Raw genomic sequence first — 25642 nt, 5'->3', positions numbered from 1 at the left:
TATGATGTTCACCCAACTGTGTGACTGACCAACATTGCTCTTTGTCTGTCTGTCTGTCTGCATGATTGCATTGTATTTTGTGACCAAACTAAATCACCTTTGTGGAGTAATAAGGTTGGATTGGATTGGAATGGATTGTATGTTTGGCTTCTTCACAAAATGGACTCATTGTCTCTCAGGTAGTGTCATATTACTCCCATTGCAGGAAGAGAAACCGCTTGTTCCAGAGGAGCTAAAAACGTCTTGTGTGTTAAAACACCTGAACAATAGTAGAAATATTCTCTGCTAATGTCATTCATTTTTATTTTGCCCTTTGTTTAAAACTTATTTGTTAACAGCAGTCAGCAGTAAGGACGAGGTTCGGGAAATTCACCTTCACAAATAGTTTCATAAAGTTACTACGCGTAGTTAAATTAAAACCGGGCGTCAAGGGATGTTGGCTTCAAAATAAAAGCGGGACTTGGATATTAATGATGAAACACGTGCTTCAGACAGCCTGTAGTATCATCTTTATTATTCTTCAACATATTCACAGTTTGTTTGTTTTTTTTTTTTGAGGGGGGGGGGTTGACAACACGAATTCAAAACGCTCGCCAGCACTGCATGTATACAAATCACTTTTTCATCGCCTTAATGTTTTAAGTCTTAACCGGAAGTATTGCCTTCATTATATCCGGCAGCTTGACGTTGTTCTGGGCTGAAGGCGCTGCTGACAGTTGTCACCTCCTGCCTGTACGGTCCCGGTTCGACACGCCAGCAGCATGTTTACTGTCTAAACTGGCAATAAATAAAAGATGTGCTCAGACACGAAGGCCACTTCTGTTGTGTACCAGGAAGCGACGCAAACATCTCAACCCGCCGTCCAATTAGACACTTTCCATAAACAGAGCGCACCTCATTCGTATTTATCGGTTTTTTTTTTTCTTTGTTTTTTTTTTTTTGCTCGATCCAACAACTTAGTTTTCTGTCCGGTGTTTCGGCCTGATCTCTCACATCGCTACTTGTTTCTCAGCATCGGCTCAGCGTTGCAAACACCCACCCCTCCTGCACCATTTCCGCGTTTGACACCGAATCATGTCCACTTCAGCCCCCCCACCCCACGGCAATCAAATATGCAGGTTTCGCTGGATGTTAACGCACGATAATGAGACAGCTGGGGGGGGTCACGGGTAGAAAATACACTGCTGACAAACACTGCGACATTGTTGCAGGATAAATCCCCCTAATAAGTGAAAGGCTGTGTGACGTGTCCAAAAATGTGAGGCTAAAACAACACAACTTACCCAGTGCCACCTCGCAGGCTTTGCGCAGTTGTGAGTGGTGAGCCTTCTTCACCTCCTTGTCGGCCAGGATCTTTTCCAAAGCTCGTGTGAGGAACATGTTTTTCGTCTTTTTGCCTTCAAACATGTCGCACCGGAATTTGGGGCGAGGTGTGCCTGGTCCCAAAGGAGGGTAAGGGGTAGGGAGAGGGGAGAGGGGGGGAGGGGGGGTCTGCAGCCGGCTCGGATGGAGATGTATTCCCTTACAAATGTCAGCCGCAGAGCCCCGAACAGACAAACATAAATAAACACAGAAGGTGGGGTAAATCCCTCAGATTTCCATTAACGACCTGCCTCCTGCGCCATGTTGGAGAGAGGAAACGACGTCACGTACGTTTGAGCTCGGCCGCAGTGAGGCAGCAGAGAGGGAGGGAGGGAGGGAGGGAGACATGTCCACATATGAATGTTAAACACACAAAGGCAGGCTACACTCATGTAGAATAACCAAGATCAACATATGCATGAAATGAATGAAACACGTGTAATTAAATACATACGTTTATACCTGGAAGAAGTGGAGGACCCACACTTCCAATCTGGGACATTCATCTTTTAGTTAATATAAATACTGTGTAATTGACAATGGATAATTTAGCCTTATTATTTAGAGATACATAAACCCGATGATCTGCTGATGAGAGAGACAGGAGGCCAGTTGCATAAAAATGTCCATGTTTTACTCCACATGAGTGCAGTGACATGTAAATGTAATTGACTGAGGGTGCCGTTTGTTTATTGTTCACAGTTGTTCACATTGTTCACAGTTGATTGCATACCATTTTTTCAATTTTCATTTTAATATGGCTGAAATTATAAAGGAAATTTGATTACTGCGTTTCCTTCTTAATTTTACTTAAACAAGCCATACTGTGGGAAGGTGGGTCACTTAACTGATGGACTGAGGAGCTTTTGGAAAGGTGTGTGACGCAGGTGTTCCTGTTTGAAACAGTTTTGTATGCATATGCATAAGTACATATGTGAGCATGTATTAATGTGCTGATTTATAATTGTTTGTTGATTTATTCACCATAATGATATAATTGCCTTGCATGTCAGTTTTCAGCTTGAACAACTCATACCTGAGTGATTGCAAGCAAATAAATAAATGCATACATACACATGTAAACTGTTGATTACTTCTCTTTCTTTGCTCATATTGTAAGTCAAGTCATTATGAGAGCACTTAAAGGTGTAAGAAATCATAATCATATCATATAATCATATCATGGAATTATATTACATTACCTTAACATTCATAATTTCAACTTGGTATTTTTCTGTACCAGATACTTTGGGAATGGGGCATCCATTACTTGTCGGCTCCATTATTTAACAGAGAATTCAATCTTGTATACAGACATATTTCTTATAACTGTGCCGCAGAATACTTCTGCCAGTATTTGTAAACATGATGCACACACCCCTTAGGTTGGGGACCAAAGGAAAAATCTTAATTTGTCCATTGTCACCCCAGTTGGCTCTATAACACTGAATGGACTCTACCACTGTGAGGCCATTGAAAATGATTCATTTCACAGAAAATCTTTGAAAAGCTTTAAAAACTCCACATCCAATTTCAAATTTTCATTGAGACCTGCTGAGGCATGACATAGATTATGGGGCCAGCAGGTAAATTTAAAAGTAATTTTGCCAGAGTAACTTCACTAAAGAGGCTGATGAAAGCAAAAATTTTTAGACTAAAAATGACTTCCCTCTGTGTTGTCTCTAGAGCAGATGACCCAACAGACTTATCCACTTTCCTTGGTCACTGGAACAGCATGTGTTACAGGCCAGCCTATCTAAATTGATTTTAAATTAATGAATTAATGAACTGTTGGTGAAAATGTGCTCATTGTCAGTGCCTTGGGCTTTTCAGGGGCAACAACCCTCAGGATACCGGATCTGTAAGGCCAAACTGAGTCACGCCTATAAATCCCATAGTCCTATAAATAACAGTATACGATGGATTCCCCGGCAGCACGGCGACATAATGGTTAGCACTGTGGCGTCACTGCAAGAAGGTGGTGGGTTCAATTCCTGTTCGGATTGTTATGGTCGCGGGTTTCCTCCCACCGTGCAAAGATATTCATGTTTAGGTTAATTGTCTAAATTGTGTGTTGGCCCTGTGACTGCTGACGTGTCCAGGGTGACCCCGCCCTCAGCCAAGGTGAGCTGGGATTGGCTCCAGCACTCCCCGCGACCCGGAAACGGATACGCGGCAGAAGATGAATGAATGAATGAATGAATGAACTACAATTATTGTTTTAAATTCCGGATGCCCGGAAGTGAGATAAGTGTGAGTGGCTGCGGCCAGTGAAAACATCGGCAGAGCTCCTCTTGTTTATACAAAGAAATTAACTATACGATGCCGGAGGTAAGTTGATGGTTAGAGGTTTTAAATGAATCTTAAATCATATTTGACTGGAGGAGACATTCAATTTTGTGTTAAATAAGGTTCATCTAGCATTGATCCTTTGCTGTTTTGGTGTTATCCAGTTTTTGGTTGTTGCTTTTTTTCCCTGGTAAGTAGTAATTTTGTGTTTTGACACAAGAAGGTGATAGTCGATTTTACAAGTACAATATATGGGACTTTATATGGATTATTAATGCACTTTGCCAACCACATTATCCAGCTGATAATGTCGTGCCTGCTATACTAACTGTTAGACCTGCACTAAAGGATTTGAGATAACCGAGCCACCTACAGGTTTAACCAGTACATTTCCCTCTGGTATTTTTGTAAACGTTTGCAAATATTCTCTCAAGGTTATGTTTGAAGAGCCCTTAAAACTTTAAGCGAACAATGACTTCAGGCTCTTTCCATGCTTTACTGAAATAACCTTCAGTGAATGTTCGCTGAAGATTTCAGCTGTGGATTGCTGCTATGCAAGGTCTGTACTCACATTTTGTATTAACTAAATTAGTTTGTTTTATGCCAAGAAATTTGGTGTGGTGATATTTATGGCAGGGTGGCAGCAAAACCTTAATGAAATGGATGATTGTGGTACATTTAGGCATCATGGTGCACTTGTTATAGTATTCATCAAATATATCCATGGAATAACAATGCAAGTGAATCAATTCTTTCTTTCTCCACCCATTGTGTGGGTGTCCTTCATAGATATCATGGCTGATTTTTAAGGCACAGTTCACAGTCACAAGCTTTAAGAAGAACTGATTACCAGTAAATAGTCAAAGAGCAGATAGATCCAGAAAATCTGGCAATTTGTCAAGATGGATTTGGCAGTTGTGGGCGGCAGAGATCACTTTCATTTTGGACTGACTTGCATGCTAGTTCTACTATTTCTAAATCTGTAAATAAGAGCAGAGACTGGAGATGTAGAGGAGAGAGGAAAAAGATGAAGATGTTCTGTAGAGACAACTGACTTAAGCATTTTAAGCTTTCCTTTCCTAATTCAAGTGGTCAGTAATCACAATAAATTTCTCCTCACCAATGAAGTTTATCAAGCATGCTCATGAGAATAACATTTACAGAACAAAAATAAGGAAGTGTGACATTGAACTTCCAGCATTGTTGTTGAAATAAACATACCAAAATGGATGTAAACAGATATAAAGATGACAGCACTATTCTCCAAGTATGTACTGTGTTATATAACAACTTTTATTCAAGTCCGATAACATACATTTATTAAAATCTCACTGTACGCACATAAGCTGTAAAAGGTAAACATTTCTGACACTGTCACTGATTCATACCTGAGTAATGACACAATAAGCTGTTAAACAGGCTACACTTTCCAAATTTAGTCTGCGCCAACTGAAAAAACATGTCTGGCATTACAAGAGGAAGAATTCAGTCTTGACCAAACCCTAGATTTTCAGGTTACAGCACAATATGTACACCAACAATATTGCAGTAATAAAGGCATTAATCATTTTTTTTTACAGCTTTAGTTTGAGTCTAATTAAGGACTAATCCAAAATAAAGTAAAACAGCACCCAGAAAAGTCAATGCACAATCATACGATGGTGATAATTAAAAATGAAAACTTTTTATTTCAAATTAATTTTTTGGAAGACAGTAAACCCTTAGATGTGCTTTAAAAAAAAAGTGCCGTTGTGTGACAAGTGCTGTTCACTGCCATTCACTTAAAAAAAAAAAAAAAAAAGCATACTGGAGAGTGAAGTCTGTATTAATCCTTTGTCAGTGGAGAGCAACAGTAAACGTTAGGAACAAAGAAAGGATTATAAATTACAAGCAATCATGGGCAAGATTGAAGTTCCTAACTTGGATGACATAAATCATAGCTCACTGATGCAACAGGATGCTCTCTGACATTGCCTCTGTGATCTGTCTTTAACCAAGTTAGCTCGTTTTGGATTTTTTATTTTTGGCATCCAAAAAACCCCCACCAGTTCATTCCACATGAGAAAAGAAAAATAAAGTGAAGAACCTCAAACAAATTAGCTTTGGTTATCCTTTGCAGGTCTTCATCAGATTATAGCATGGATTAAGATGAAATCTCAGAGGAATATGCGATGTTTGGATAAGTAGCTGTGTTGGGGGTATTGGGGGCCTACAGTGTGGTCATATAAATGGAAGTCTGTCCCTGTTTGTCTCACATTTTTTCAGCAGACCTGATGCGATGGCCTTCACAGCCCTCATGGTCTCAGTGCAAGTTGGGTTAATCAGCAATTCAGGCAGAAGAAATCCAAAATATCCTGTGTCCCTTAGTTCAAATGCAAACGCATACGGGATGCCGTTCCTGTAGGCCCAGTCGATAGAGCTGCCTGAGCTAACATCTGGGAGAGAGTAGGAAAAGCTTAGAACAGTCATGATAGCTCTGTTTGGTTTCCTAACCTTGAAAAATCCAATAAAGAGAGGGACCAGTACTCACAGAGAGTTGTGGAGGCAGGTCCATATCTATACCTGACTCCATAGGCGGAGTACAGCGCTGAAACAGCACTCTGAGCTGCTGACTCCTTCAAAGTTAAAGCAAAAGGACAGTTTATTTCTTCACAATAGGCTTTAGCATCAGCTTGATTCATTTAAGTAACATTGGAACTTTCTATATTGATTAAAAAGTGGTTGTTTACCATTTATTTATTACTATTTAAAACAGGTGGCCTACCACACAGCTGAAGTTGGGAATAGTTGCATATTTGTAGGAATAAGGGTAAAGCAGCATTTGGGCGTAGGCATGGATGGATATGTACGCTCTGAGATGCTTCTTGTGCTTGCGTAGGAACTTGGCGACAGCCTTGACTTCAGGCTCAGATTCAGGAAAGGGACCACAGTAGGTGTCATCACAGGGATGACGTGAGGCACCCTCATCTGAGGAGGAAGAAGAGAACAGGGGTGCAGTCTTATGATTGAATCTCTCCAAGATGCATTCAGAAACCGATCTGGATGGACAAATTAAATTTTTGCTCAATTTTATACCCGATCGTAAAAAAAGAAAAAGGTTGGGCTCAGTGATGTGTATTCATCCTCTACTGGACGCCGTCCAGCTACAGTGACTGTGCAGGCAGTAAGAAACCAGAGAGTGTTATTATAGGCAAAAACTAATACAGACACAGATTGAAATCACAGAATGCACTATAATGCCAAGGATAACCAACGACAAAATGCTTTACAGAAATACTGGCCCCCACTTTCAAGGCCTACCAACATGGATAAATGTTTCTGGGTGATGGGATGTTTGGTATCCTGAAAAGCTCACTGTCCCTGTTTCTCCTTCTTACATATTACAGGAGAACACACATCAGTGCACGTGCCATTAAATGATGTTAATGATTGAAGCAAGGACTTGATTTGAAATGATTTATTCAGAAATTCAGAGCAGACGAAGAAAGATCCTCGCATGCAGGAAATGTCCTGTAATTATTGCTGTCCTTAAGTTGCACTGTTGGGTCCTTTTTGAAACTCTGCATTATTTACCCAGATGGCTGATTTTATGATGCTCCCTTGGGGATGCAACATGTGGTTCTTCATTCTCTTTGTTTCTGATAACTTATATCTCTGTATGTGTGTATGCACCACATGAATCTTTGTTGTGTTCTCATGGTCCTCCCAGAATAACGATGATTTGGCTCAACCACCCGCTAACCACCCATCAGGCTCTAAAGGACATCAAACAGACCTTCGTCACCACACAAATATTTTACCCACAGCTTACACCAATTAATTGACAGGAAAGACTACATCAGCAACAGGCTGAAATCAACAGATTGCCAAACTACAACATGCGTGTGCGTGTTTGTGTGTTTGTGTGTGTTAAGAAACTCACCACACCATTTCACTTTCCAGTTTCTGTTCGCATCCACACCTCGGCAGTGGAACTTGTGATTTTTGGACCGTGTTTTTCTCCAGAACCGATCCTACAGGGAAAATAAAAAAGTAACTGTCACTGTGTGTCCACTTACTGTTAGACACATCCAATACACACGGATCTCTGCCAGCGACAACAACCCATCTGTCACTCATTGAGGCCCAGTGAGTCGGTTACTAACAGCAGACATGGAGACAGTAGTTGAGGAACATTTTTCACAGGCATTATCTTCACAGAAGAATAGATAAATCCTCCAGCAGAGATAAGCACAGCATAATGACCAGAATATCACATCTCCATGCTATTGAGTTTTTCAATTACAGTCTGAATTCTGATCCACTTGAACAGTATATTACCTTCAAAAATATTCAAAATCTGAGTAGGAGAGAGGTGTTTTTTTTTTTTATCCTGAATATCAAACCTGAATAAAATAGAAGATTTCTCCTCTGAGCTGAGCATTTTATGTAAAGTATCAAAATGGTATAAGGAAATGTCAAAAAAATTTTTTTTTGAAAAAACACAATAAAAATTTCAAATTATTCCAGTTTGAAAGTTAAAGCAAGCAGAAGAAAGATTTAGTTTGTGCTGTGTATGTAGAAAGACCTACTGTACCGTGGTCCAGCTGAAGTGATATCCATCCACATTGAAGACAGGCATGATGTAGAAGTTTAGCTGGTTGAGCAGTCGTCTCATCACAGAGTCGTACTGGTACGAGTTGATGGCCTGTAATTATGATATAAACACAATATAATTACAGAGCCGCTAAACTGCCGTACTCAAGACATATATCTAGCCTGAGATAACTACATGTCATTACTATGTATCGTTTTTACAATGTTCAAAGCTTATGCATGTTCACCATGTCACACAACTATAGTGTCTCAATACTCAGACTGGCACAGATGAGGGCTTGGGGGAGGAGAGCTGGTCTAATACAGCTAATACCCGCTTATTAATCAGACTGTTGGTTAACATGAACACAGATAGCACTCTGACCTCCAGTGGCCAACCTCAATAACTACATCACAGTAGATTCTCTCAGGGCATTTTTGACTGTTTACAAGTCCCCCACGATTTAGTTTTATGTTAATCTGTTTTTTATTTCCTGCTGCCTCTGCCTCCTTCATTCACTCAGGTCCTACTCATCTTCTTCTTGTTTTAAGAATTCCATTTATATTTAAGGCCACATGATAGCCATAAGTAATTAGTAATATATTTCATTTTTGTCCCTGTGATGAGAGACAAAAACATAAATTTAAAAAACTGTCTTCAAACAGAATTGAAGCACAACAAATCACTGTTTTGACTCAGCCAAACCCCCATTTTATCTTTCAGTATTGAGTTTGATTGAGTTTAATCATGCAAGAATTTCTTAGGAATGGGGATAAATCGGAGATTTAAATTGATAGTCATACTGTTTTCCTTTAATTACCTAAACTTTCTGGCAGTCATTATTTCGCAAATCCTACTCATCTGGCATTTAAGTAGTTTAAAACAACCAATTAAAAGTTCTTGCAGTTAATGTTTGAATTTGGTCCTGCACCTCCTCATTTCAGAGAGCACCAATACTTTGAGGTTGTGTTGGAATTCAAGCAAATGCTTGTTTCATGTTCACCATCTGAACAATAAAAGGTTTTCTTAAGTATTTGCATAACTACGCGTGACAAGTGAGCAGATGTTCATGTTTTGTCAACAGCGAGGAGACCAAACATCAGACTGCAGGCTGCAGGCCACCATTCGGTGGGCATCCAGAATGATATGTGTTGTTGCATTACAGAGGTGGAAATAACGTGTGACCTAATTTCTTTTTTAACTCTCACATTTGCAGGCTAAAAAAACCAGACTACCTCTTTGACAAACCACTGGCAAAAGGCAGGTCCGATCCATTCTCTAGCGTGAACACCACAATCAATCCACACAGCTTTCTTCTGGGGACGGCTTCTCTTTCCTAGCTGACAGAAGGCAGGAACTGTCAGTTTTAGGGTAAGATGAGCACGATGCTATGTGTTTCTTCGTTATGTTTTTGTCTGTTACCTGAAGCACGTACAGTGGTCTTCTCTCGTATGATTTCCCAACGGAGAACATGCTAACAAGGTCTGGATGGGTTCTGTTCATCTCAAACATCCAGCTCTGGATCTTCAGGCCAGAAAATAATGTAGAGAAGTGATTCGCGAGTTAAACTTTTCTTAGTTAATCCAAATACTACCAAAGCCTGACAGAGTAAAGACTTTCTTCTGTGATTTTGTTTTCATGACTATGATGTGTATTATGCATATGCTCCCATGTGTCACGTATGAGCATTCATAAGGGCATATGTCTTTGCATCATAATTTATCTCCATCATCACAGAGAGATTCATGTGCGTGTGTCTGTGTGTGTGTGTGCGCTATACAGTGGCACAACACACTAAAGATTTCTGCAGGCTCGGAGGACCTGTGTGTGGAATTCCTGCTGCTTCATTGAGCCTGACCACGATTGAATAACACTCCAGAGTTGTGAACTGTTGGAAGTGGAGCGTGTGTTTGTGTCTGAAAGCACGAGGTTGTGCGAGAGAGACCTATATATAATTTGGAGTTTGAGCGTTCTCTGCATGCTTTAGAAACAAATCAGAGGAGCATGAGAGATATGATTAGATTAGATGTTGGTGTTTGCATCTACCTCTTCCAGAGAGTGGTAAACCTCGTAGTCATACTGAGACTCAGACCTCCGCTTGCGAGAGGAGCGAAATCCTGTCTGCTTTTCAATTTCCTTCTGCAGATTGGAGATTAACACCCTGCGGATAGGAAAGTCAGGACACTTGGATTAGTTCGGTTTTTTTGTTTTTGTTTTTTCTTAATCCTTCTTTTCCTTGCTTGCTAACTTGTAACATATATATATATATATATATATATATGTGTGTGTGTGTGTGTGTGTGTGTGTGTGTGCTCCAAAAATGACATGGGAGAACTGAAATAATTAAGAGTTAAAATAGTTAGTAAGACATATTCCCATCGCAGAGAGACTACAGCGTCACTGCAGAGTTACTGACTGTAATATATCTGCTGAGTGTTGAAGGCTAGCTTAAATGGGGACAGAGGGGTCCTGGATTTACAGTTGACTCGTTAAATGCCAATTATACAGCTGCTTGCACTCATTCTCTTGTCCTCCAGTGCAAAAACAGATTTCGACATCAGCACTCACTCTACTATTGCACAAATGATGCTATTTATGGCCGTGTTGTCTACCAGTAAATAAAATGTGTTGAAAATTACTGAAGCCATAATTATCACCACCGTTATCTGTACAGAAATTTGCTTTCAGTCTTATCAAACCCTCTGCCTCTTCTCTTCCCTCAGCAAAATAAAATAGATGATGGGATCTATTCTGCACAGCAGCTATGTGTGTAACCATAATCTCCTAAAACATGCTTCTTCACAAGGACATATGTGTACACTTTTTCACCCATAACTACTTCAATAACATCTCAAAATGACAAAAATCCTCAATTACCCAACTACCTTCCAAAGAAGGTGTCCCCTGCAGTGCTAGTTTAATTTTTTTTTTTAAAGCAAATCAACAGAGAGTGGGAAAAACCTCCTCATCCTTAGATCTGCAATTCCCCCCTAAGGATAAAGATGACAATGGAAGCTACAGCCGCTTTGATAAAACTTCATCATTTTAACATTAATTTTGATGAAGGATGGGGAAGAGAGATGAAAGGGTTTCTTTTCGGGGCTGACTGAATGATGGCCTCTGATGTTCTGTGTGTAAGGGTGTATTTATGTGGGTCCCAGCTTTGAGGAAAGCGTGAGAGCTTTTGCATGCTAACTGTGGCCAACTGCACGTGCAAATCATACTCTGACTGGAGAAAGCAGGATAATTGCAATGTCCAGCAACTGTATCTCGAGGGAAACAACTTATTTCTGGCCTTATGGTCCTTCCAGACTTACTGATAATGAATACAATCCTGCTTTAAACGTGCATGTAGGTGCTGTGTGTCGTTGCGTTTCACATGGATATCCACAGTGGCATTATGATGGATGAGTGAAACACTGTTGGGCTGCCAAAAGTCCACCTAAAGGGAACAACAAAAAAGATTTTGAAACAAAAGTAACTGCGAGCTACGAGAAAGAAAGAAAAAAAGAAATTTAAAGACACACATAGTTAACACTGAAACAAACTTTTAGAATTCGCTTGAATCTACGTTTAGTGTGTATCTGTTATGTTCTGATAACTAAACTAATGCCCAGAAGAAAAGCCTCAATAATCTAAACTGTTGGATGTTTAAAATCAGATTAGACTCAGATATCATGATGATGATCATATTGTTTTGGTTTGGCAATCTTAACCCTGAACCATTTAACATTCCTCTAGTTTCTTCCCTCAAGTGATGAAGCAAGTAGGGGAAATACTGATGACTCCACAGTGCTAATGGGAGAAAGCATACTCAGCCGTAATCAAGAGTGAATCGCTACTTGACTCTTTGCTGTTTGACCTCATGTATTAGCAACAAAGATCCCGTCCTTCAGCACCTGTTATCCGAGGCTGTATTACTTTTAGTTAAAATGCACAGCTCATCGGCTGAAATCGAAGTTAACATCAACACAGAAACCATGTGGTAACTCTGATGAAACAATAGGTGTGGGTGGGGGTGGGGGGGCTACTAAGATTTTTTTTTTTTTTTAACAAACTAGAAAGCACTGACCTACAAATGACACACAGAGAGAAGAGATAGAGCGCTGTATACTCAGGACATTCTTCCATGTCTGTGTTCGCAGACGTGTGAACGCCCTCAGCTGGCCTTCATTTGCAGCATCGCGGTAGAGACGCACAGGCTGGTACAGACGCTTGTTAATGTGTCAATTGGTTTAATGGTTTACAGAATGCATACCAGATTCATTTAGCTTTCTCTAGAGCCAGAGGAGTAGAGAGCCCTCAGCTGGAATGCCTGGTGACTATTGAAGCACTTTTATGGCATTTCCAAACGGTTAAATACCTCTAATGTTTCAGCAATGCTCCTCTGTTAAATAAACAAAACTAAAACACATCTGCCAAAAAAGCACAAAACATCCCTGATCAGATAATAAGACTCCTCTGAAACAGCACCCCTAATTTGAAATTCTATAGCTGTATTTATAAGCCATAAATATGTGTTCTTTGTCTGGTTCATAAATCTGTAAATCTTCATAAATCGCTTGACTATGTGATTTTCTTTTTCTTTTCTTTTCTTTTCTTTTTTTTTTTTGAGCGTGTATACTGGGTAGCTATTCGATTTTTTTGTTGTTTTGGTTTGGGCTTTGGAAGACAGTCATGAGCAGAACAAGAAGCAAAAGTTATAGTTCTATAAAATGAATCGCCCTTTTCCTTCAGGCAGATGTGGTGAAGCTGTAGCTGAGTGTTTATATGCAAGCAAGGTTTAAATATTCACAGCACTGGCATGCTTTTGGCTGCGACACATTTCACAACCTGATGTTGGCTTTTCTAATGTAAACCATTCAAAGAGGCAGTTTAACATTTTTAAACGTTTGTTAATTCACTCTCGGAGAATTGCAGTAGACCATGAAATATGATGCTTCAGCTAGCAGACAGGTATCTTGGTTTACCATAAATTTTGGAAACGGCTAGATTAGAAAACAAAATTAGCATAGCAGTATAAACAGTGCCTCAAATCATTTTGCAAGGACAGAGGTTATGGTTCATGTACAAAGTTAGGATGAGAAAAGAGAAATTTATTTAGTGCCAACTCAGTGTTTATCCTTATAATGCAATATGACAAGACAGTCTGTCTCTACTGCTAAGAAGAGACTGACTGAGATGACAATGATGTCATCTTTAGACAAATGCTGAAGCCGACCTTGATGCAATAATAATGTAATAATTCATGGAGTGCAATGACAGCAGCTGTCATTTCAAGATATTAGCACATGTGCGTCACAGATTTAAACCCTGCAGAACCTAAAAACACTTCTACAGTGTGAGCTAAGAGGAAGAGACACTCACTGATTCTATGTCACTGCTCCCACCAAACAACATGGGAACAACACAAGTAGCATTTTCATAATCCATTAACTGTGCCATTTTTCGAACACTGAATAAATCCAGCTGTTCAACTGTGATGACCTTTTTTTGCCATATGTAACAGTAAATTCAACATCTTTGGACAAGTTGCTGGAATTGACAGGCACCATCTTGTGTCCTCTTCCAGACAGTCATTAACTTTCAACAGAAGCTGAAGTGAAAATAGGGCCCACAGAGTGATTATAAAGTCTTTATGAAAATCTAGATAAACCTTTTTTTGACAGTTCAAAGTTTTCATGAAAGTTCTCTGAGCTTGCGGTTTGTTCAGGGCTGCGAGGCCGACTTTAAATTTCCACAATTTGTTTCCACAGGCCATTTCTATAAATCACACTCTGTTCAGTTATGGTGACTCTTACAGCTCATGCTATGTACCATTTAGTTGGATTAGTTTATCTAAAGTGTTGCTGCTGCTTCTTCAGTGAACCAGAGGTTCATTGGAATGGTCTACTCATCACCATGTGGTGGGAGCAACACAGAAAAGGACACTTTAAGTGTTATGCCAACGTTGCCAAAATAAATAAAATAAATAAATTTACTGGAAAATATGTTATTTTGTTGACGATGGATCTGATTCTTGATTCCTCCGCACTTAGTGTACAGTAGTCATTTATTATTTGACTTCAGGTCTTTTATGAGGCGGAAACTTTGACTCTGGCACTGGGAGCATGGTGGTGTGGCTAAGATACTGAATACACATGTCCACAGCTGTCCAAACAGTCACTTTCACTGCCTTGGTTGGCCCCAGAGCACCATGTCTGCTGCCCTTCCATGGAACTCAGGCCAGATCCTCACCAGCAGTTTGGCTCTTGCCTGATTTGCACACCGCAAATCATAAACATTTACTGCGCTCTCTTTTGTCCTCTTCCGTCCTTTCCCGGCCCGGAGATGTGTTGGTGCTGGACCACTTGATCTGAATCTGGACCGCTCCCCTTCCTGGATGGTGTTCAGGGCTGAAAGCGAACACTCTGCTTTGTGGCCGTAGCCATTATTTTACACATTCATCATGAACAAAATCTCTAAATTGTTTAAAGGTAGTTTAGTACTTCATTCATTACATTAACTATTCACTTACATTATGTGCAGGATTTATTTAAATCTAAGAGTAACAACAAATTACACCAGATTACAAATATCTTTCTGGAAAACTCCCTCTGAAATCATGAGGAAATTGTACGATAAAGTTGAAAACTTGTGAGTGGACCAGATGTGAAGATGTTTTATTTTTTCTAACATACACTGTTTTTAAAAACTGAAGATTTGTTTCAAACCATGCACCAGGAGATATTTTGATAAAGTCTTAAAACAGCGTCAGACAGATGGGATGGTGGGATTTTTCTTTTAATCAACTGTTCAGTCAATTATAGAAATGAATTCTTTGATTCTTTATTTAATAAGAGTTTACTCATTTGTGGGCAGGACTAGACTTGCGTAATGCTTTTTATCTTTGCAAACTAGGACAATGTGCAAAAGAAAGTTGTACATACTATCAAAGCTGATGGCTAATTACTCCCAAATGAGTTTGGCCTTCTTGGTTTCCCTGTGACTTTCAGTATCCTTAAAGCACATGTTCATGCATTTAGTGAACTGTAACATATCCAAGCATTCAGTATGAACTGTCCCCACTTCTCTGTCACATTTAACAGCAGCATCACACTGCCGTTAAATGTGACTGCAAATCAAGTCTCACAGAAAGAACAGAGGGCCAACTACAGGCCGGAATGAGCAGAATAACAACAGATATTTCACTTCTATTGCAGCACCAAGTCAATAATAAATAGATTTTCAAGTCAATGTATTCAAAATATTATGTAATGACTGGGTGATAAGCTGTCACTGAATTGAATTACACACAAATACAGTATATAACATGACAGCATTAATTCAGTGCTAAGTGTGTGTGTGTGTGTGTGTGTGTGTTAGAAAATATAAGGAAAAAAAAAGGGCTAACCTTCATATGCGCCAGAATTTTCTTGAGCACTTGGACCTCCTCAACATTACTCGGAGTTATTCTGAAGACTTGATCACTGCAAAAACAACAGAGCTCTTCTGAGTGTAATGTTACTGCGGGATCAAAGGGACCCACGGGGCTTTTCACCCCACTGAAGTTCAGTGCAACGGGTTTTGGAGCCATTTTCCTTAAGTGCTTAATGTTTCAAGAAAACATCTGAGCCACCTTTTCTGTGCTGATTGAGGATGACACTGATAACAGCAGATGTTTGCTGGTGAAATGGGTGGTTCCTCCTATAGAGTCCTATAGATGATAGGGTCAAACCACAGTGAAACGAGCTGTATGAGACATAATTACAAGATTATATTTCATCGTTTTCAACTCTGCAGGTAGAGCACCTGGATCTTTTCTTGGGTGGATACATAAAGCAAACAAACTGCAATGCCTGGGATAGTTGTTAGATGCAATTAAAGGCAGATGTTTGTTGGTTAGATTTATGTTTTTTCTAAATTTCACAGACAAAATCAGATTTAAAACAAAGCTCTGATCTTCTGTATTGAAATATCTGTGGACAAAACACCTCTTTGTTGATTTTGAGCGGTTCATTCAATTTTTCCTAATTTGTAAATCAAGAACATATTTCAATCGAGAACAGATTCAGTCAGTTAGTAAAAAAAATAATCGAAATTCAACATAAAAATCATACTTTCATGTGACTCTTGTCAAATAATTGAAAGAGCAATTGTAAGCGGACAGAAGAAACTTGACAGTGTTTCTAACTGAATTTGCAAACCACATCTTTTATTTTGCCTTAGAACACAACAAAGACTCTTTATTGTCATCATAACTCCAACAGAGTGCTGCTTTTAATCCGAAAACCACAGTTTCTGGGGTCAACCTTAAATCTAACATTCTGCCAATAATTCATTACAGTGTCTTAATTATAGAGCGGCTCTCTGTTTGCCCAGGTACCATCTGTTTGCGTCTACTTTGCTGTCTCTTTCTCCCCGGGTGTCTTGCTCTCTCACATTCTGCTCCTTTCAAAGAGCGTTGCTCTTTACAATGTGTCACACAGGAAACGGGGCCCCCTAAACAAAGGTGGCAGTGGGCCACTCTGAGGTTTGGGGAACAAAAGGACCTGGGCACCCAACAAGAGCGACCACCCCATTTTCCGTGACCACAACACTGTGCCATTTCCATGGCAACAACAACAGTAGAGGATGGAGCAGTTTCTCAGTCAGTACTGTGAATGCAGACAGATTTCCAACGTCAGAAACAACCCTGGAGTAGCCAGTAATATATTGTCTCCTCCTAAAGATCAGAGGAATGTGTGCTCACAGATTTTCAGCTAAGCCTCGCTGATGTAAGAAAGCACAGTTTGTGTACAGGGGCCGTGCACAGCACAAATGCAGAGTGGCATGCCAAAGCTCAACTGTAATCCATATTAAACCATCTCTTCATCTTTTAGTCAAAGATGACAAACTGTTTCTGCTGCAGTGCTGGTCTGACAGAGGCCTTTTGCTTTACATCGACCAGCTGCAGGCCTTTTAGGACTGAAGCTGTCTCTAAGTTGTCTGCAGAAGGACTCTCTCTGGAATGGAGGCAATTTGCTTTTAAATCCAGCCTTTAAACATAGACGTCATTTCTCTGTACTGTTTTGTTACTTGGATATCATCATTATCCTCTCTCCATTTCAACACTTGTAGTTTGATCATATCAAGCTGGTCCTCTAAAGATTTTTTTTTTTTTTAATAAGGCTCTTTCTAAGACTACTGAGGACAACATGCACCAGATCCCTGAGTTATGACTGATTCAACCCCCGACCCTTCCTTCACAGCACTAAATATTACTAGACCACAGTGTGAGCAACACAATTTTTGGAGTACATCCAAAACATATATTGTTTGACACAGATGAGGAGGGGTTTAAAAGAAGAAAAAAAAATATTCTTACATGCCGAGCTATGCTCGCTCTATAAACACTGAAATTCCTATTGGTGTCCAGCAAATGGTCTTTCAGTGGAAGTGTCTGTTCACGTCTGGATGGAGAAGTGTGTCTCTTACATCCAGCCTCATAAACCAGATAAACAGAATGCTTGTTTTCTGAAAAATACTGCTTAAAAATGTAGTTACCTTTTGCAATTTTCCGAAACAGGTGTCTGCAGAATGAACAGCTGTCAGTAGTTGCTTTTTTTTTTTTTTTGTTTTTTTTACATTTTACAACAGTTTGTGAAATGATTACTGTGAGCAGTTTTTACTGTTGCTGAAGCATCCCCATCCCCAATCCCCAATCTGGATATGCCTCTCAGCAGAGAGGCATATCCACATCCCATCAGAAAACAAGAACAGTCTGCCAAGATAATGGAGCAAACTTAAAACACCATATTATGTCTCAAACAGGAAATATGTCCCAAAACGAAGCCGGTGAGCATAAAGACTCTCTTTGTTCTCCCCCTCTCTCAACATAAGATAAAGCCCATCTCTTCATGTGAAGATCTCTGACAACATCACAGTCTGAATGAATGGGAGCCCCACAAATAGTGGGGGGGTCTTTACTCACCCTGCATAGCGGTTGTTGTAGAGGAAGGCACCGCCGGGACATAACATGTTACTGCAGACTATCACACAGGGCAGCAAAACGGAGGCGCGGAATGCGCTCCAGTGGTCCAGTGCCATCCTGGGCCAGCAGATCAAAGGTGGAGGATGCACGCCGACTTATCAAATAAGAAAAAAGAAAACGATTGAGAAGCAGAGAGGGAAAAAGTGAAGTGAACCGCAGCAGTGCGCCATCAGCGGTGGGGCCAAACGCGGAGCTCCCCGTCTCTCCTGAGGCTCTTCTTCGGACACAGAGGCTGCAAAAGGTGCTAAAGTCGCGCAGCTGGCACAAGGGAGGCACTTACCAGCTCTTTGGAGCTCTGGAGGGAATTACAGGGAGGCGGCAGCTCGTTTTAAAATGAGGACGACCTGAGTCACGTGGCTCGGTGTCGGCGAAAAGTTGGTAACTGGATCCGTGTGTGGCGCGCACTGTGCGCCCAGGGGATCATCTGCAGTGTGTCAGGAACACATGCACACGCAATGTAGCTTTTCTTCTTTCATGACAAATACGGTAAGGTAAGCCTAAAGATCTATGTGAAGTGTATCAAGTAACGCCTCCATCACCTCAGAACAACAGAGTTACACTTTGCTTACTTTGATAAAAGCTCTGAGGGCGGCTGATGTGCTCTGATGCTCCAGCTTCATGCAAGTGATGCAAATCTAATTCATTCATTGGTGGCTGCATTTTTATTTTTTGGCCTAATTTCCTAATATTTTGTTATTGTTCAGCCTCTGTGGGTTACCAGTGGGAGCCAACAATATAAAATGTTGATAATAAAGATTTATGATCATTCAGATAAATCCTCATGGGTCTTCTGTTCCCCTCGCTATTATATATCTATAGCCCAAAGTCCCAAAGTCGGTGTGATGAGAGGTGAGCCTTTCAGTGTCTTGGCCTGGCTCCACCAGGAATCCCTGTGCGGGGCTTTAGGTGGCTCTCCCTGTTATTCTAGGCTTTCTGTGCCTCCGTTTGATCCTCTACTTATCACCCAACACAGTGATTAAATGTCTAAGTCAACTGCCAACCTTTTCCTTTTGTGATTGCATGGCACCAGCGCATTTTTCACATGCTTCTCTCCATTGTCAACAGTACACCACCTGTTTTACACCCAATTACTGTGCAACAGACCCAAACACACCCTGATCTCTAAACCGCCCCCCCCCCTCCCCCAATTTACACTACAGTTCATACTACAGTAGACAGGTTTGAAACACAGTTGTTGACAACACCCACTTTGTGGCACGACAGAGAGAAGTGGAATTATAGTTCTAATGGTGCAGTTGAGATCATGATATTTATCAATCTCAGGTGCTAAAATTCAGCATTGCATTTAACCACTTCATGACCTCAATATTTGATTAAAGCAGATGTGAGCTTGTGTTCACTGGTATTTGCTTTGTAAAGGTGTATTGATGGATCAAACATGAGTTGTCATTACTATGGCTTGAAGATAAGTCTGTGTGCTGGATGGGATGTCAAGCATTACATCTGGAATTAGCGTCAGAATAATAATTTACGTGCCTGGTATCCTGGTATATTTACTACAGAAAGTCATTATGAAGGTGTAGAGGTTCAAGCTGGTTTAAATGTTAATATTTTGGGTCTTTCCATGGCTCAGTACAGACTTCTAATGATTTTAACAGCTTTACATTTTTAGGCTATTTACTATTTAACAACTTTAAACTTCTGTGAATGCTTCAAAAATCCTCCACAGAAACAGAATGATAAAGCTGATATAAAAATTAAAACACAACGTAAACAGCAGCCCTTTCTGGCGTTTTCTCCCCTCTCCGGAAACTGGTGCTCTCTGGGCTGCTCCACAGAGGTTAGGAGGACCTGATCAACACATTCAAATGGAGTCAGACAGCAAATGCATCTTTAAACGCCATAAAATTCATCCACCTCAAATTGGAAACATTTTTTAAACACTTTAATGTATGAAGTTTTGAAGAAAGGTTTACTGACAGAGCTATTTTCAAAAATAGCATAAACGCAGAGTCTGAAGTGTTTTTGAGCACCATGACAGCTGCACACAGAAGCATATTCATTAAAATGCTTGCTTTGCGTTCCATGTATATCATGTTCGGGGATTTGTGGGCAGAGTGAAAGTGCTTACATGTAAAGGTTGTTACATCAGCCAGTCATTTGGGCGTGACGTGCTGGGTACAGAGATGGAGGTTGATGGCGCTGCCACTGCTGCTCTCGGAGTCAGGGCGGCGGTCTCGGTGTTGTTTTTAACACACAGGAACGTGGACCTGGGCACATGGCACCACATCCTGTGGTCTGCGGGAAGGTGAAGAAGCAAGCATCTTTCTTAGAGTGGCGTCTGAAGCTGTGAAGTGGAAGAGAGGGCCAGTAAATCACCGTGTTCCTCTCTGAACCTCAACCTGGCTGAGGTGTATGAATGAGCTCTTTGATAAGTGCCTGGTCTGAAAGTGGGGCTTGAACTGGTTGTGGTACTGAAAAGGGAGGGTTCGCCTAAACTGTGGAGCAAACTGCAGCTCTTCGTGATGTTAGCTGACCCTGATCAGAGCTGTGAGTGCACATCTATGACCTTCTGACCTTGAGTGAGAAGTAAAAGAAAGAAGGTGGTGCTGATTCCAGGCAAAGCAGACACTTTGACAGCTAAAAGAAATGGCACTCTGACAATGAATGAAGAATTGAAGATAAAATACTCTCAAGGTCAAGGACTTCTGAGATTTGAGATTTACTCTCAAATGAATGAATGATGACCAGCCTTAAGACCAACCACTCTGTGTCCATCACTGCACTGGATCAAACATGAAGTTTTAATAAGCTGAACAGTTACTTTTCCTCAAACATCTGCAACTTAGATCATCCATTTCTTAGATTATAAGGCACAAGCCAAGACTTCCAGTGAGGTGAAGATTAAAAGGGAAACTCTATAACAAAGTGCCATGGCACCAGTACATAGTGATTTCACATACATTCCTTTTCTGCAAATGTATTCCTATTTCAATTTAAAAGGTGGATTTATTTTTTACTGGCTCTTTCCAGAACTTAAAGAATAATTTACATAGATAGAAGAAGGTCTGTGTCAGCAGCCTGCCTTGGCTTTAGCATACCATTTATCCTGACTGATCCACACCACTGCTGTATGAACCAATATACCTTAGCCAAAATGATTTTACGCTCTACAGCCTGATGTTGAGAATGAATGCCCTTTCGTGGTATACATTTTCCCAATTGAGGCTGAAGTTCTGTTATAAAATGACAATCCAATTTGTCTCCCTTGCAAATGGCGTTTTTTTTTTTTTTTTTTTTTCCGAAAGGGTTCTACCGTACAGCCAGGAAAAATTACTCACTAATAAGGGTTATCTGAATAAAAAGTACCAAGATAAAGGTTATATGTACTTTTTATCTAGTCCTCTGAAAGGCTGAGATGTAACTCTAACCCATAGTAATAAACCTGATTTCAAATATATCCCAGCCTCGCACTCTATACTGAATTTCCACTCTGTCAGTGTTTCCCATCTGAATATAATGAAAGAAATCTGAACTAAGGAAAACAATGTGTTGGACTGATAGCGCTGAAGATATGTATTGGAGGAGTGTTGGTTTTGGCTGCCACAAGCTCATAGACGGAAACGAAGAAACTTAGATATACATAATCAGTGCAAATTAACACACTATCACCACGCTTCTTTGACATTAAGTACAGTTGATAGTGAAGAAAAGCTGCTCGTATCAGTGTGACACTCCTTTTCCAGTGGAAAGAACAGTATAGCAACACTCAAACCACAAAAAACAAAGTCCAAAGTTATGTGCAATAAATTCTGAGAGTCTGGAAATGTACCTGCACTGGAAATTTTTTATATAAAAGCAGAATTTAGTTCAAGGTCTAGTATAGATGTAATGTCGGGTTTTCAGCTTTCTCTGATATAAGCATTACTTATAGAAAATCTATTTCTGATTCCAAGTGGGATCAATATTTTATTCAAAAACAATACTGCTCTCTGGTGGCAGCAAAAATACAGCACAGAGGAAAATATAAACATCAGAAAATAAGCTGTAAACCATCCTGCAGTACTGGATCTAACCACCAGAGTATACCACATGTCAAGATTTACTCCGGTTCAAAAGCTGCTGCTCCTCCATAAGAAGGTCGTGAGGCCTTTCTGTGCGGAGTTTGCATGTTCTCCCTGTGCTTATTCTCCACCGTCCAAAGACATGCATGGTAAGCTTAGTGGGTGACTCTGATTTGCCCTCTAAAGTGTGAGTATGGTTGTCTGTGTCTGTGTGTCGGCCCTGTGGACTGGTGACCCCGGCCTCACTCAGTGTGAGCTGGGATTGGCTGCGACCTGGAAACGGATAAGGTAGAGGTAGAAGATGAACGAATGAGTAAAATCCATGTCCTCCCCTCAACGCACACACACCTGCCACTCACTTGCAACTGAGACAAAATATAAACCCCCTCTGCTGATGGTAAATTGGGGCATTGGGGTATTCATCAGTTAAAATCCTGTTCTCTTCAGGTGAATGTTCTGAAGTATACCCTGCAGACCGGGCTCCAAAAAAAAAAAACAACAACAACAACCCAACAACAAAGAAACAGGTACATTAAATGAAAACATGTGCTGCAGAACGGTGTGAACTGACTCCCCACCTGCTGAGATTTTAATCCTCAAATTATGACCGTGGACTCCAAATGGCTCCTTTAAAATCCGCTGAAAGCCTTTCAAGATGGAGAAATTAAAGCCGGTTTTAGTGTTAATTGTGCTGCTGTTTACCAAGGTGTAAAAGGACCCTGACTGTGCCTAATTTAATTTATAAACACTTAACTGGCTTTTTTCAAGAGACTGCTCCTGCACTGCAGTGTCGGCAGGAAGCAAGAAGGGAGATTTCTCCTCTGTGTTCTGTGGAAATTTTGTCCTAATCAAACCCACAATCTGCTTAATCAAGCAGTGGCATCTGAATCTTTGTATTTCTGTCAATGGCTGCATTTCCTCACACAAAAGCTCAACGGCAATATAAGAGATGGATTCAATTCAACTTAATAGGAATTATGTGTCACCAGTCTATAAGGATGAGTTGTTGTGGAAGAGAATCTGCACGATTCATTCAAAGAAAGTCATATGTTAAAAAAGACGAGGCTGTCATCGGGACAGATTTGTAACAAGAAAAGTCACTGCAATTAATTTTCATTTTCGTTTTTCTGTCAAAACACCACAAAAACATCCGTCTGGCCACACAAATTCAGCACAAGCATCCACTATTATCATTTTCATCTGTCAATTTGAAACATATTTAGTGGGTGTTTTTGTGCTAATAAGGCATTCTGGCAGAGTTCAGAGTGTTTCCAATGCAACCCTACCTCATGAATTAGACCTTTATGCGGTCATATACCGAATCTCTTTTTCATTATTCTTGATCCAGCCTCTTATGTATTACAACATAACTCATTTGCTTTGTTTCTATCTGGGCACATTCTGTCAGAATAAAAATGCTTTTGATTCTGTGTGCGAGCTCTATCATTGAGGAAACCACTGCCAGCCTCATGCAGTGCAGGTATATCTGCACCTCATTCACTATCTATAGTTTATTTGTATCATTGTTTATTCATTAATTTATATTTTTGCCTGCTGGTATAAGAAAAAAAAAAAGATATACATAGTAAAATGATGATTGACGAATTATATCTGGCAATTTGAAAAAAAAAATCACTATTAATACAGTACATTCAGAAAGTCACATTGATATGCTGATTATATTATACAACAACAGTAAGATACACATCATTATTCTTCATATATCTGCAGTTTTTTTGTTTCCACACAAGCTCGCTATCTTTTGTCATCAAGAACTGTTAATAATTTAAAGAACTTCACAGGTATCAAAGTAATATAAGTTCTCTATTATCTCCAAGATATGAGTGATAAACTCATTTGCAATTTAATGATAGGGGCTGGGGTTTTATGACTGAAATCCATCCCCTCATTAAGCAACTATGCTTCTTTATGATAAGGAGAGAGAAAGCAATTAAAGTCATTAAAATAATACATTGTCATTTTAATCATTGTTCACTTTTGTAATGGAACCGTCTTTCCTCTCAGTTTGGTCCCAGCTGGACACTGTTTACTTCACAGATAGGAGGTTTCAGGTGAAGGTGACTTTGTTTTCCTTCTTACTTCACTTCATCACTGCCATTGAAGCAAAACTGTAGGTGTGTGATCTAACTTGGAGAAAGTCTTCTTACTTCTGGAATAAAAAGTTTTGAGTGTTTTCCTGTCCTCTGCAGCACCCAGAGGTGTCAAGGTTTCTGTGGGTAATTAAGGAAGTAGAATATTTTCTCCTTCAGTTTAAGAGGGAAAAGGATGAAAAAAAATCAGACCATTACTTCAGCCCATGTGCATTTCACTTAAAAATTCAATTGATGGTGAATTATAAATAAAATATATTGTTAAACCTGAGAGTTTGTCTTTTTTTCCCCTATAAAGTCGTTGAAGCGTTTTTATTTTAGAAGCTTCGACCGGAAGCTTGGAGCCGGTTGCTGCTGCCTTGATGCTGGTCCTTCACAGTAAAAGCAGGAGGGAGGCAGGATTAGGATGAGGACTTAAAGAGTCACATGGACCCAACTTTCTAAGTGGTGTCCAGTCCCCACACTGAGGCTGTGTCTAAATCCCATCTCTGTTTTTATTTCCTTTGTAAGATCAGCTCGGGTTTCATCCGCTTCCATCCATTTGCTCGTCTTTTTTTTTTTTTATTCTCCTGCTTCTTGGTGGATTTTTGCAGAGACCGGCTCCTTCTTCACTTTGGACAATGCTGCACAACTGAATCATTTTCCGGTGATGTGAAGCTCCTAACGCCGAAGAAACAAACGAACAAACAACAACAAAAAAAAAAGCACACAAATAAAGTTTGCTGTGATTGACCGACGATGACTGAGGAGAGCAGAAGCGAGCACAGAGCTGAGAGCGGGAAGGATTTGGAGAAACAGCTCCGGTTACGAGTGTGCGTCCTGAATGAACTTTTAAAAACTGAACGGGATTATGTCGGGACGCTAGAGTTTCTCTCGGTGAGTTCTCAGGTTCATTCATTTTCCATTAGAGATCAGTATCAAGGGCAGAGTTTAGCCGGAGGGAATGAAAGCACGCAAACAAACAAACAAACAAACAAAAACAGGCGCCCTGTTTAGTATGCAGGATGCATCAGGCTGCAGCAACAGGTCCACTGTGCAAGTCCCCTCTGACACCTTCACTGAGAAACTGACACTTCTTGGACTGGTGACAGCCCTTTCACGGAGATATTAACTTTTTACGCTGCAAGTGTGAAATTGGAAGAACAGTGTCAAAAGAGCACGGCACAGCTTTATTTCCTGCACAGCCAGTGTGATGTTTAATCCTCCTCCCATGTAGGCTGTTAGAGGCTCATGGTGGTTTGTCTGATAAGAGCTGATCAGACAGACA

At 40.3% G+C, this 25642-nt stretch overlaps 3 protein-coding genes across 6 annotated transcripts in view; 1 reads left to right on the top strand and 2 right to left on the bottom strand.

The window, feature by feature from the left end:
• arfgef1 (ADP-ribosylation factor guanine nucleotide-exchange factor 1 (brefeldin A-inhibited)) overlaps window positions 1-1633 on the bottom strand; it is a 45443-nt gene extending 43810 nt beyond the window's left edge. For 2 of the 3 annotated variants that reach the window (XM_029528936.1, XM_029528937.1), the window contains exon 1: window positions 1284-1633. In XM_029528936.1, coding sequence (XP_029384796.1) covers window positions 1284-1407 — 124 coding nt within the window. In that variant the 5' untranslated portion in view covers window positions 1408-1633. The remainder of the gene's footprint in view (window positions 1-1283) is intronic. The other variant, XM_029528935.1, reaches the window with a different exon arrangement.
• A 4119-nt stretch (window positions 1634-5752) lies between these two features.
• On the bottom strand, window positions 5753-18295 carry cpa6 (carboxypeptidase A6). The gene is made up of 11 exons (XM_029529659.1): window positions 18180-18295; window positions 15621-15696; window positions 11545-11669; window positions 10274-10388; window positions 9650-9751; window positions 9463-9567; window positions 8228-8338; window positions 7574-7664; window positions 6416-6618; window positions 6182-6266; window positions 5753-6086 (listed from the first exon to the last, which is right to left on the bottom strand). Exons 1-11 carry the CDS (start codon window positions 18293-18295, stop codon window positions 5872-5874), a joined length of 1344 nt encoding a protein of 447 aa, XP_029385519.1. The 3' UTR covers window positions 5753-5871.
• A 6614-nt stretch (window positions 18296-24909) lies between these two features.
• The window catches only part of prex2 (phosphatidylinositol-3,4,5-trisphosphate-dependent Rac exchange factor 2), a 77316-nt gene continuing 76583 nt past the window's right edge, over window positions 24910-25642 (top strand). Inside the window, exon 1 of one of the 2 annotated variants that reach the window (XM_029529390.1) lies at window positions 24910-25251. In XM_029529390.1, coding sequence (XP_029385250.1) covers window positions 25114-25251 — 138 coding nt within the window. In that variant the 5' untranslated portion in view covers window positions 24910-25113. The remainder of the gene's footprint in view (window positions 25252-25642) is intronic. The other variant, XM_029529389.1, reaches the window with a different exon arrangement.

This window comes from Echeneis naucrates, chromosome 20 (assembly GCF_900963305.1).
Source record: "Echeneis naucrates chromosome 20, fEcheNa1.1, whole genome shotgun sequence".
NCBI lineage: Eukaryota > Metazoa > Chordata > Actinopteri > Carangiformes > Echeneidae > Echeneis > Echeneis naucrates.
The sequence above is the reverse complement of the archived record's forward strand: the minus strand, read 5'-3'. Positions and strand labels throughout refer to the sequence as shown.